Raw genomic sequence first — 11,401 nt, 5'->3', positions numbered from 1 at the left:
AATGATCAAAATGATTTATTTACTGTTTAAAATTTAAAGACCCGATGTACTTATATAAACGTGAAGGCGATATGTGTGATTTATGATTAAACAACTATAAACTATTCAGTGACAAAACAAACATTTAATTTCTAAAATCAATACTGTATACTAACTTACTTATAATTCAAATATATGTAAAAACTTTTATCGAAAAATTTTTGGGACTTTAAACAAAAACACTAATAAGTAATAACAATAATTTAAAATTTTTATATAAAATTTTATATACAGATTGATTTAATTTTTCCATAGATGGTCTATTCCGAGTGCTTTTCCTTTTGTGTTCATGACATCATCAAGTATTTTAATTTGTTCCTTCGTCAGATGATTCACATGATCACCAACGACTCCTTTGCGAACAAACTTTGTGAAACCATCTCTGTTGCCTCTGACCTGAAAGTTTATAAAATTGTCAACCTGAACCAAAACAAAGTTATTGAGGTGATTGCTTTGTAAACTAATATATTTAAAGCTGTTATAATTATTTTTTAAATTGCTTTTTTTTGATAAAAGATTTTGAAACAAATTAGACGTTTGTTGTAGAGATATATAAGCTTAAGATTAAATTTCTTAAAAGTGGAGAAAACAATAGAACTAGAAAAATATTAAAACAAGTAAATTTTTAATTGTTTAGTATACTAATAATTTTAGCTAACTCAAAGTACTTAAATATCAATTAACTAGATTAGGATTTACCAGACTCACATCCATGAACACCCACTTGGTAGAATTGTAAAAAAAAATACCTTCGTTAATCACATTATATCATTAATACCTTCCTAAGTTAGTTAATTAATGCATTAACTTTTATTGTCTTTTATACTGATCAAATATTGACTGGAAAATTCTTATAGATCTTACTAGCTTTAAAAATTAATGACTTAGATTTTGGTTAAAGAACAGATGCTTAGAATTAAATGAAATTGTTAAGAGAACTTTTTATAAATTTACTAAGTTAAATTAAAGCAAAGTTTGAATAAGTTTGAAATCTAGCTTTTATAAATGATAATAAAAAGAGTTGTTTTTAATTTTAAGTTTTATGTTAACAAGTTTCTTTCAATAAACGCACTTTAATATTGTCAGTCATTGTTAAGTAAAAACTAGTATGTAGTATAAAGTAGCTTTAAAATGTTTTATAGTCGAAAAAGCTGTGTTTTACGGTTTTAAATAAAGAATAATAACACTTAATGTAAAAATAATTATTATACTTTAAAATGCAGTTTTTTTTGACATTTACTAAAAAAACTGTAAATTTACATAAACTAAGTTCTTATATAATAAAAGTTTCATTTTAACCGAGGCAGATATATTTTAATATTGAGTGTATATAAAAATAATAATAAAATTAATACAGTAAAATCTGTAAGGACTAAAAGCTAAAAAGTCAATTTTATAATTTATACTTTTAACAATTTAGTTGATTAGATTAAATATTAAAACTTTTTGAGTTTTAAAAACAAAGAAAGTAATAAATTGTATATCTCTAAATTTAAATTTAAGTTTTTAAACATTTATAACAAAAGTAGAACTTGATAAAACAATGTTTAGTCGAATAAATCAAATAATTTTTATTAGCCTTAAGAATTACAGTACAAACTAAAACTTACCCATTTGTCATTTTTAGATTTGTTCATTGACTCGAAGCTACACTTATCAACAATTTCTTTCCAAAGCTTCCCATCATCTTTCAACAGGACTTTACTTTTTCCCAAAAACTCCGCTATTTTCATCACGCTTCCCTCCAAGTCGGCTTTCATTTCTTCGTACAAGAGGAACAAGACGTTTTCGTCATTTCTAACTTTGTACCAATCTGCAACGTGGTCGCAGTGATTTCCGAACTCGATTTCTCCGTAAGCCATGGGTTCGATCAGCTCTTCAACTTTGAGATCCGGTGCCCCGTAGCAGCTGAACCCTCGGCAGTGGAAGAGGTAGGACACAAGCACGTCTTTTGGGTTCCTCGCCACGTAAATGTATTTGGCCTGTAGCGTTAAATAATGTGTGAGATTTTCAAACATTTAACAAAAGTTGTTCTTAAAGATTTTTAAAGTAGGGCTCTGATTATTAGAAACTTAAATATCACAGTTTAAAAATACTTAGTTTTAACAGAAAATATTTTAAATCTCAGCTTTAAAGCTTATATTGAAATGGTTTTACGATAGTTTTATTGATGAAATTCATATGATTTTTGTCTGTTTGATAACTAGATGATCAGCGTAAGGTTATAAGTGTAGAAATATTTTTCCGAAATTAAATGCTGAAGATATTTTTTCGTTTAACAGTAATTTGATGTAAAAAAAAGAAGACTATTCAGTTTTTTATTTATAAATTTAACCAACATTAAGAAGCTTAACTTCAATTTAGCTTTAAGGTATATGCAACTTTTATGTTAGAAGTTGTGTATGATGTTATCAAATAAATACTTTTTAAATCAAAAGAATACACACTATTTTTATAACTACTGCACTAAACTGTACTTTTTTTTACCTAAAATATTTTTAAGGCAACATTATTTAATTAAGATATGTTTAAATTAAAAAAAAAGTAAGTAAGTTGTAGGCCGTCTTCTCTGAAGATTTTAATTGCTTAAGCTAAGAATATTTTTAATAATTTGTATAAATCTATAAAATCACTTAACGAAGCGCATTTTGTTCTTTTCAGGAACTATTAATAAACTCAATATTTTTATAAGTATTTTCGTAAACTTTAACAAAAAATAAAAACACTAATACAAACAAAAGTTTATATAAATAAAACTCTTTAAAAATATTTTTTATTGTTTAAAAATTCATTAATATTTTATAAAACTGATAGTAATTTAAATTTTTATATTAATAATACTGGTAAAATGTAGTCTAAATTATTTTAAGTACGTAAATTATAAACTATAAATGTATTCATTTCTTTGTGCTTGTAATTTATAGATTCTTATAAAGAGCTTTATACGTACTTAACAAAAATACACATACCTACAAAAAAAATCATAAGACATTTATAAACCTATTCAGATATAGATAAAACTTTAAAACTTTAAACGTATTTAAATACCATTTTATTGCTAAACACAATACTTTTCCCATCATAAACTTTATTAAGAATTTAAGCGCTTTCAGAATTCACAAACTCCCTTGTTATAAAAATAAAACACTCACAAGTTTAATAAACATAATACAAATAGAGTGAAACTATATCGTTTATAAAAAACACAACTAACTAAAACGACAAGTAGTTAACAAAAATTGGATTTTTTATAAACAAAAAAACAATTAAAACAAAATGGACTTATGTTGTGTTTATATTTATATTCATTTCAGCAAAAGGTAACTAGAATGAATTTAAAAACCACAAGTATGTGAAATAGTTAAAGTGTCAATCAACATGACTTAGTTAACGTGAATTATTAAAGTAAAATCGATATGAAAAACTAAAAAGTTTTTATAAACTGAAATAGTTCATATAATTTTAATTTTAAATTATAAACAAAATTATCTAGTGAACGAATTTTACCATGTAAATAAATTGTTAGTTTAGACCAGGGTTTTCCAAAGTGGGCAAAGTGGCCCCCTTGGGGGCCATGACAGATACTCAGGGGGATAATTAGGTGTTTTTATGGGGACACGTTCAAAATCCACCCGAGTCAAAATCCACCCGATCAAAATCCACCCGGGTCAAAATCCACCCGATCAAAATCCACCCGATCAAAATCCACCCGAGTCAAAATCCACCCGATCAAAATCCACCCGGGTCAAAATCCACCCGATCAAAATCCACCCGGGTCAAAATCCACCCGAACAAAATCCACCCGGGTCAAAATCCACCCGATCAAAATCCATCCGAGTCAAAATCCACCCGAGTCAAAATCCACCCGTTCAAAATCAACCCGGTTCAAAATCCACCCGATCAAAATCAACCCGGTTCAAAATCCACCCGATTAAAATCAACCCGATCAAAATCAACCCGAGTCAAAATCCACCCGAGTCAAAATCCACCCGTTCAAAATCCACCCGTTCAAAATCAACCCGGTTCAAAATCCACCCGATCAAAATCAACCCGGTTCAAAATCCACCCGATTAAAATCAACCCGATCAAAATCAACCCGAGTCAAAATCCACCCGATCAAATTTCACCCGGTTCAAAATCCACCCGGTTCAAAATCAACCCGAGTTCATTTTTTTTCGAAATAAGAATTAATTTCTAATAGAATTTTGTAATATTGAATAAAGTTATATGTTTAAACAACTATTGGTATAAAAAAGAGTAAGTATTTATAAAGAAAGAAATTTTAATTTATTTATTAAAATAATTAAAAAAATAAGTTAAACAATATAATTAAACAGCATTAAAAAAAAATTCATAGTAGCTTTACAAGTATTTAAAATGTTTATAATTTATTAATGTTAGTAGTGTTGGTGTTACTTTTAAAAAAATAAGTTAAAAAAAAATAAAAAAAGAATTACGCTCAGTTTCAATCCATTTAAACTTCCTTCTAATTTAATTTCCCAAAGTCAATCATAATTAAATAAAAATATTTACTAAGAATAACTCATAGTAAATTAAAATATCAAAACTATAGAAGTTTATAAATTAGAAGAATCTTTAATAACATTTATTAAGCTAAAGAAAATTACAAAAATCAAATACCAAATAATGTAAATTTATGGAAAATGTTAATTAAATGTTACAAAAAGAAAATTTAAATATTAATCTAAAATTTTTGAGTTTTTTTTTTTGATGTAAAAAGTTTTGTGTTTTGTGCTTTACTTAAATTTCAAAATAGTATTACATAAAATATTTTATTATACAAAAAATTTCAACTAACAGTGTTTATAAAAAATAAAATATAGATAAAGAATAATATAAAATTGCTACGTGATAATAAAATAAAAATCCTTTGTTAAATTTAGAAAAACTATCACCTATTAATTATATTTTAAACATTATTGTTTTCGACGTGGAAAAGACGTTAAAAGATATTTTTGGTGTGCGACTCGATAACTTTAAGGTATGTTCGTGCAAGAGGACTTAAGACCAAATATTTTGAGCGCTTTTATTTGTCGTTTAGTAAACAGTTTATTGACGTTTCTTTTATTAGTAATTTTTAAAAACAAAACATAAGTTTTAATATAAAAATACGAAAAATAATTTACTAAAAATATAAATGAGGAATATGTAAGAAATCAATAACTGTTTTAAAACAATTTTATTGTTTTCTATCTAATTTTTGTTACAAATATTTTTTAGTTATTTTTTTTTAATTTATACAATAATTTTAGCTGCTATTATCTTTTTTTCAAAGTGTTTAAGTTAATTGAATTTTATTTTATTAAATGTTTTTTTTATAAACCATCTATTTTTGAAAAAACTAAAAATAGTTTCGTCTAAAGTAACTAAAGTTATAAGTTAATTTTAATTAGATATCAACTTAATTTGCTAGTTTTTAACTAATAGTACAAATTAAAGAGCTAAACGTTTTTCTATGAATTCTAAAGTCCTTTACATAAAACAAATATCGACTCTACAATTCATTGAGTTTGCTCAAATAGCTTGTAAATTGCAACTAAAAAAGTTAGTAGTTAGACTTGAGCTAGGGAAATTATATACTTTAGAATTGTAGTAGTAAACAAATAAGTTGAGTTTTTTAGAAATGACACTATATTTATAACAAATATTACGAAAAAAAACATTTTTAATTTATTATTAAAATGTTCTATTTTTACATAGGTTCATTAAAAAAAGTATGTATTTCAGACAAGAGAGTTTAAATTCAAGTATAAGTTATTTTTATGAATTTTTGTACCAGACTGTATCAACTTAAACAATCGTATTATTAATTTTATTAATAGGTTAAGGCCAGTTTTGAAAATGATTAATTGAGTGGTTTTATAAAATTTAATCTCCTTTGGTTAACGTTTAAATTTTAAATTTAAAATTGTCTAATCTAAAACTTTTAATTTACATGCGATAAATTTTCTTGAATTAATTTCCGACAATTTAGTTGAAAGATATAACTGCATGTTTTTAATTAATTAGTTGTAAACGTTTTATGTTTTTTTATAAATATATAGTTGCATAGAAATTGTAATTAAGTAAGATAAATTATTATTTACTGTTCAATATTATATTGTTAATTGATATTTTTTAATTCATAGAAATGGAAATGTTATTATTTACCACTATTTTTTTTAAAATATAATCTTCATATAAAAAAAGTCCATTTGTTAAAACTTAAGAAATTTTAAGTAATTTAATTAAAAATGAAACAATATTAAAATTAAACAAAATTTTATATTGGTTATAACGAATTTAAACGGTAAAGACAACTATTGTTATAACAAATTGTTTAGTAGACAAATTAACTTTAAAAGCGTGAAAATTTTGTCTAACAAATAAAACCGAAAATTAATTAATATTTAATTTAAAGTTAATATTGAAAAATCTTTAAATGGCAATACAGTAAAGGTAACTGTCTAAAGTAAATTAGTGACCTTTTCTTAACAAAGAGAACTTTTATAGATAAATATCTTGTTAAGACCTTTCACATAAAAAAATTATATTAAAAAAAACACAAACTAAATGAATTTTAAACGTTTGCCTTTTACTTTTTTGTAATTAAAAGTAACGAAGATGCAGTTGGATTTAATCAGAGTCGGCAGACAATTGTTTATCTCGGGCCAAATTTCATGTTTCAATTTTTTCCGCGAGCCGTTGTTTTATTCAATTTTTGTTTTTAATCTGTTTTAGTCACATTTATCTACTTAAAGGGATCAGGCCTGGCATATTTAAAATGTATATTTTTTTCTTAAGTCGAAAATTATTTTTTTTAAAAACTTGTGTCATATTATTATTTCTATCATTATTTACAAGGTGTAGATCATTAAAAACAGGTGTAGATCATTATGTACACTTTTTATAATCAATTTCTATTATTTTATTTGTATTTTCTTTTTAGTAGTTAAAAAAAAATCTTTTTTTATTTAATGCACAGCATATCACGTATTTAAAATTTTAGTGATTTTGTTAAACTAGTTAAAATATAAACAAATATTAATACTTTCATTTTAAACAGTGTAAGTTTTTCTTTTAAAACCTTTAAATACCTTAATAATCTATCTAAAGTTTTTCGGGTTGCAACTTTTTGAAACAAAAAAGTACAACAGTTACTTCAACCCAGTCACCGTGTTTTTAAAAGTTAAAAACATGTAAAATTGCCAATTAAAAAAACTTTGCAATATTATATAAGTAATTTATCCAAGTACGTAAGCTTTTGTTGTTTAAAAGGAAAAGTAAAGTCTAAACTTTAAAGAAAAACTTCTAGATTTACTATCTGTCTTTTTTCACATCTAAGGCTTAAGCATAATAAATGATTTTTAAATGATATTCAGAAACTTAAAAACAAACTATTATAATTTCTTTTTCTTTTTTGAAAATTTCAATTTAAACTTTGTTTTGTTTAGTTGACCAAATTTACATGCTCGAGGGCCACATATTTACACTTCGAGGGCCGCAGTTTGCTGACCCCTAAATTAAATGGATTAATTTGTAGTATAAATGGTAGCTTTCACTTGTAATACTCAGTTTTTATAAAAATTATATCTAGTGACGTATTTGTTTAAAAATTACTTAAAAGTTCTAAATTATTAAATTTTATACCTAGAAACAGTAAATTATAATTGATTGTCGTGTAATTGTGATTGAGATAATACAAGATTATTTTTTCTGGCACATCCTTTAGTTTTCTAAAAGTTTTAACATAGTAATATTTGTATAGTAAAACTTTAATTTATTTATCCTGACGTTGTTAAACTTTTATTAGCTCTTATAGTTATACTTATATCAAAAACAACAGTACCTTTAAAAGCTTCTTGCCGGCTGTAGCTATTCAAAATTATATTCAGTAATCAAAAAAACAAAAATATTTTTGTCAAAAATTCCTTATAATAAGCAAAAATACCAAATAACAACTCAAAAAACCTCACAAAATAAGTTCAATCTGTAGTACAGTTTTTATATTCTTAAGTCAATTTATAAGGGACAAAAATACAAGATTTCATAAGTGTTTTTTAAATAAAACTTGTTTAAGATTGGTACTTTAGAGTGGTGAGATTTGTTTAAATGATACTTGATTTAAAAAGAAATAAATAAACAAGGTGCTTGTTTCGATTCGGTTGGATTTTGACTTTGGTTGATTTTGTTTCGGTAGGATTTTGACTCGGGTTTATTTTAACTCGGATGAATTTTGATCGGGTTGATTTTGACTCGGGTGGATTTTGATCGGGTGGATTTTGACTCGGGTTGATTTTGATCGGGTGGATTTTAAACCGGGTGGATTTTGATCGGGTGGATTTTGAAACGGGTGGATTTTGATAGGGTGGATTTTGATAGGGTGGATTTTGACTCGGGTTGATTTTGATCGGGTGGATTTTAACTCGGGTGGATTTTGATCGGGTGGATTTTGAAACGGGTGGATTTTAATCGGGTGGATTTTAACTCGGGTGGATTTTGATCGGGTGGATTTTGATCGGATGGAATTTGAACCGGGTTGATTTTGATCGGGTGGATTTTGACTCGGGTTGATTTTGATCGGGTAGATTTTGACTCGGGTGGATTTTGATCGGGTGGATTTTGACCCGGGTGGATTTTGATCGGGTGGATTTTGAACCGGGTGGATTTTGATCGGGTGGGTTTTGAATGCGGGTGGATTTTGATCGGGTGGATTTTGAACGCGGGTGGATTTTGATAGTATACCGTTTTTATGGTAGTTTTGAAACTTACACTAGATATTCTGGAGTTATTGATGAAAAAAAAAGGTTTTAGGTGTTTTTATAGTAGTTTTTGAGTAATCTTGGTACAAGGGGGCTATAGCTTTTTCAATTTCTTTAAAGGGGACCATTTGAAAAAAAGTTTAGGAAACCCTGGTTTAAAGTGTTTAGCTAAAACAATAAATTATGAACAATTATAATATAAGTAATAGCTATAAATAAACAAATTATCTTATTTTTATCGAACAAAGTAATCAGTTTTTTTTCTAGAACTAAACCTGAATAAGTGGTAACTACAGTTTTCCATTGTAAAAAAAACTGTTTTTTAATTTAAACGAACAAATAAAAAACAAGTAAGTTATTATTTTTAAATGAGTTCGTATTATCATTTTTAAACTTACTTTAAAGTAGTTTTACACTTGTTTGAAAACTTAAAAAAAAAAAACCTGTTTGAATCTAAAAATACAGCTGTTAATTGGGGAAGATCCAATAAAAAATTATTACATGAGTATGAGACAATAATATAACAAATTAACAGTAAAAATTTATTAAAAAAAAACTTTTAAATTGTTTTATTTTCTTAATACAAGAAACATTTTTAGTAGCTGTTTAAAAATCAAAGTTTATCGAAATAAACTTTAAAACCTATATTCTGTACATAAGTATTAATACAAAATTTTTAAAATGTTTTATTAAACTAAATGTAATCACGAACAAGTAATTTTTACAAACCTCTCTGGTCATAGGGATGAACTTCTTCTCGTAGTGCGTCTTGATGATGCGCGGTCTCGGCAGGTCCTCGATCTCACATGCGTCGAACTCGATCATCGGGATCGCCTCGCTCATGGACTTTCCCTCGGGAAAATCCCCGCCTTCGTGCATCACCAGCCACGCGATGTACTCCGTCCACGTGGTGCCGCTCTTCGCCACTGAGCACACCCATACGTCACCTTGTTGGTACCGGTAGTCGGCCAGTACCTTCATGCCGGCGCTGAACTTCTCCTGACCAATCCCAACCGGGTACACGCATTGCAGGCCGCTGATTGGATCGGTGACGCGGTGCAGGGAGCGGGGAAGGGGGATTTTCGTTTTGTCAATTTTGTCCATTTGGCGGGTGTTTTGATATCAGCAGAGTAAAAATTTAAATAACAAGATTCGCGCCTGATTGAATTATGACTGATACTTTTAACAAGTTTTTTATAAAAAAGTTATATTACAAAGTTTTTTAAAAAAGCATTTGATTTTTTAATCGTTTAGACGTCTTTTTTAACACATATTAAAAAACCAATTAGCTTTTATATATTTAAATACTTTTCAAAATTACTTCACAAACAGTCATCAAATATCTAGTATGTTATAATGAAAATTTATAGCTCTAAGTTTACTTTTAAACAAAAACTATACTCGATTAATAAAACAATATAAAATTTTGACAACAAGCCACATTCTTACTTACACTGAAGCTAATGTTAATGTTTGTTGGATCTGAGAGAAACACAGCAGCACAATATTTACCAACTTTTGCTACACGCTAAACAAATAAGTCGTGTTTGCCAATGAGAGAATGCAGCGCTTCATTTAAATTGCAAATCATTAGCGACACTAATCAATTTATTGCTACTCAATTCACATTAGTAAGCAGTTTGAGACAAAGCTTGAAAAAATCTCCAGTGTTTCAATTTCCTTGAAATCAAAAGTTTTTATTTAGCAGTTTAAGTTATATAAAACTAGCAGCAAGATCTTTTTAAACTGAAAAATAAAATATAACTTTTTTTAGTTTTATTAATTAAGGAAGTTTAAAGGATGCAGGTTCATTTTAGCTACGTCCCTGGTGCCCAAAGTAAAATAAAAACTAGCAACGAGCCTTTTTATCTAAAAACATCAAGCAAAAGTATATCGCAGTAGCAAAAGTGTAAGTAAAAAAAAAAATATAACATTTTGTTTACACACTATAGAGAAATTGTTAACAATATCAAGGAAATTATTTAAGCTGTAACTTAGTTTGATAGAAGTTGTAACAAAGTTCTAAAACTTACTATTTTGTCATAAAACCTTTATAAAAAAACTCACACTGATATTATCTAAAATTCAAAAAACATTTAAACACTCATCAATAGTTTTATACATGATGTAAAAACTATTTACGTGCAATTGAAGTTTATAGTGTCGTACGAGCACTTTAATTTTTTATACATATGCACCCAATGTTTCATAGCTATCAAATCGGATTAGAATATTAGTCGGCAGGTATTTGTTGGTTGCGGCAAAAACTTAACTTCAAACCTCAGAATATCTTGTGTAGGTTTCGAACTTCCTGTAAATTTTACCTGAGGTTTTCTGTTTTGCTTCTTATTTAAACCTATCTGATTAAAGTTTCAAAAACTTTCTTTCGTGAGTCACATTTGCATCCTAGCGGGCCGCAGATTATACATTTTATGGGCTGCATCCCATTGAAAATAAAGACATGCTCGCGGGCCGCACTTTTATTCTTCATGGATCGCAGTTTGCCGACCACTGACGTAAATAAATCACTAAAAATTAAGTTAAGTTTTAATTGAATATGTGAACTAATTTAAATTGAAAAAAAAAGTTAGAGTAAAATA

At 27.0% G+C, this 11,401-nt stretch overlaps 1 protein-coding gene across 1 annotated transcript; it reads right to left on the bottom strand.

The window, feature by feature from the left end:
* Positions 1-9,969, bottom strand: LOC145834958 (sulfotransferase ssu-1-like). Its single transcript, XM_082942486.1, has 3 exons — positions 9,531-9,969; positions 1,650-2,021; positions 1-435 (listed from the first exon to the last, which is right to left on the bottom strand). Exons 1-3 carry the CDS (start codon positions 9,903-9,905, stop codon positions 280-282), a joined length of 903 nt encoding a protein of 300 aa, XP_082798612.1. The 5' UTR covers positions 9,906-9,969; the 3' UTR covers positions 1-279.
* Between the last annotated feature and the right edge of the window lie 1,432 nt (positions 9,970-11,401).

The sequence above is a fragment of the Thalia democratica genome, chromosome 4 (genome assembly GCF_965202585.1).
Source record: "Thalia democratica chromosome 4, ktThaDemo2.hap1.1, whole genome shotgun sequence".
NCBI classification, from domain to species: Eukaryota; Metazoa; Chordata; class Thaliacea; order Salpida; family Salpidae; genus Thalia; species Thalia democratica.
This window is presented reverse-complemented; position numbering and strand designations above follow the sequence as displayed.

Excerpts from the sequence above, each read along its gene's own strand:
- LOC145834958 (XM_082942486.1), bottom strand. The coding sequence starts at position 9,905 with ATGGACAAAATTGACAAAACGAAAATCCCCCTTCCCCGCTCCCTGCAC. Across the intron at positions 2,022-9,530 it reads TCATCCCTATGACCAGAGAG|GCCAAATACATTTACGTGGC; the intron begins GTTTGTAAAAAT and ends TTAACGCTACAG. Across the intron at positions 436-1,649 it reads AATCTAAAAATGACAAATGG|GTCAGAGGCAACAGAGATGG; the intron begins GTAAGTTTTAGT and ends ATAAACTTTCAG.